This window comes from Rhagoletis pomonella, unplaced genomic scaffold, assembly GCF_013731165.1.
Source record: "Rhagoletis pomonella isolate Grant_MI unplaced genomic scaffold, Rhpom_1.0 Rhpom_scaffold_00008, whole genome shotgun sequence".
Classification (NCBI taxonomy): Eukaryota; Metazoa; Arthropoda; class Insecta; order Diptera; family Tephritidae; genus Rhagoletis; species Rhagoletis pomonella.
Genome location: NW_023458562.1, coordinates 40498535 through 40500392, shown reverse-complemented (window position 1 = coordinate 40500392; position 1858 = coordinate 40498535). Strand labels below are relative to the sequence as shown.

The window sequence follows — 1858 nt, the reverse complement described above, 5'->3', positions numbered from 1 at the left end:
CTTTTTATTTAAGTAGTTATACGGCATTTGAGATCATATTAACGGCGCTAACCGTAACCTGCGGTAAGGGTATTCGCATGCGCACGCGTCTATATGTAAATCCTGAAGCGGCCTTCGCTGTTGATTGCTCACGCCAATTGGTATCGAAAGAAATGTGTGCAGCTCCAATAGCCGAATGCAAGTAAGGATCACAATTAAATACCTTATATTTGTCTATTGAATTTAATTAATAAATATTTATAATCCGTCTAGCGGTCAACCACAAGACGATGACGACGAAGGCGAGAACTTGGCACGAGCCGCGTCGCTGGTAACTGATGACGGTGAAGGCGCAGGCGTATGTAAGACCACACCTTGGAGCGTTTGGTCCGAATGTTCGGCTAGTTGCGGTATTGGCATAACGATGCGCACGCGTACTTTTCTCAATCACCTCGGTCGTAAACGCTGCCCACATATTACCATAGTTGAAAAACAAAAGTGTATGCGTCCCGATTGCACCTTTGAAGAGGTGGAATTACCCGATCCCATGTGCCCTACCACGCAATGGAGTGATTGGAGCCCCTGCACGGCCACATGTGGACGCGGTGTTACAATACGTACACGTCTCCTTCTATTGGAGAATGGCGCGGTCAAGGATAACTGTACAAAACGCATGGAATTAAATCAGCAAAAGGAATGCACTGTGCCACAAGAGTGCACCATTAACATGGAGATGGCCAAAGGTCTGTTACTATTCTATCTAACCATTTGTAACGCAACAAAATATTTGTTTTTAGAAATTTGTGTCGAGTCCTATGACAGTGGTCCATGTCGTGGCGTATACAAACGTTATGCTTACAATATGGAGTATGGACGTTGTGAAAGTTTCACTTATGGTGGCTGTCGTGGCAATCGCAATAATTTCCTTACCGAAAGCGATTGCTTGAATACCTGCAGCATGTTGCGTAAGCACTTAAGAACATCAAAGATACTGGTAATTGCTGTGTAACTCATCCCATTCTTTTTCATCTCAACAGGCACCGCAGCCTTTACCAATTCTCGAGCACCGTCCCGGCTATCTTATCCTGAAGCATATCAAGCTGCAGATTATGGTGCCGTAGATTGCGTTATGTCCGAGTGGTCTAATTGGTCTCAATGCAGCGTTAGCTGTGGCACGGGATACTCTAATCGGAGTAGATACGTAATAACTGAACCGAAGAACGGCGGCCAGCCGTGTCCTAAGCGCAAGGTGAAAGTACGCCGTTGCATAATGGCTGATTGTTGAAAGCTATTTCATTAGGAACTTAAAGTATAAGTAAACTGTAATTCAGAAAATCTAAAATTTGGGGAAAAGTACTTTATTCACACCTGTACTAATTGTAACAAGCAATTTAAATGGAAAATCATTTTTCGTTTTCTATCAGTTACATATATAAAATTAAAAAAATTAAAATAATTTTTCACTTAACTAGCTTTCGTGAAATTGGCTGTTAGTGCCTGAAAATAAATAACTTTAAATAAAATTATGTTCGCGAGCTCATAATATTAGGACCAGTCTTTTATTTAGTACACCACTACATATTAAGTTTCAAAGCCAAGGTGGAGAATGAAGGAATCTCATTCCAAAGATCAAATACAATGCACTCCAAGGAATACGATCATTCTGGATTAACCGTTTTTTGCGATGAATGTTGAGACAGCTAGTGCGTAGTACAGGTTGATAAGCTCTTTTGAACAACCGTTATCTCTGCTTGTGCTATAAAGGTTCCGGCTTTTTGCTAGCATCTCCGCCGCTTTGTTAGAAGCCACATACTAAGAGGCTGTTGGTCTGTTCATCTCTCTTCTAGGCGGTGGCGTCGCTCTCTAATTCTCTTTTTTT

At 41.8% G+C, this 1858-nt stretch overlaps 2 protein-coding genes across 2 annotated transcripts in view; both read left to right on the top strand.

Moving 5' to 3' along the window:
• LOC118745041 (spondin-1-like) overlaps window positions 1–1527 on the top strand; it is a 1649-nt gene extending 122 nt beyond the window's left edge. The window contains exons 2-5 of the mRNA XM_036478577.1: window positions 17–181; window positions 253–722; window positions 777–944; window positions 1017–1527. Of these exons, the coding sequence (XP_036334470.1) occupies window positions 17–181; window positions 253–722; window positions 777–944; window positions 1017–1264 (1051 nt within the window). The 3' untranslated portion in view covers window positions 1265–1527. The remainder of the gene's footprint in view (window positions 1–16; window positions 182–252; window positions 723–776; window positions 945–1016) is intronic.
• The window catches only part of LOC118744862 (zinc transporter 1), a gene marked incomplete at its 5' end in the record, with an annotated part of 119796 nt that overhangs the window by 1653 nt on the left and 116285 nt on the right, over window positions 1–1858 (top strand).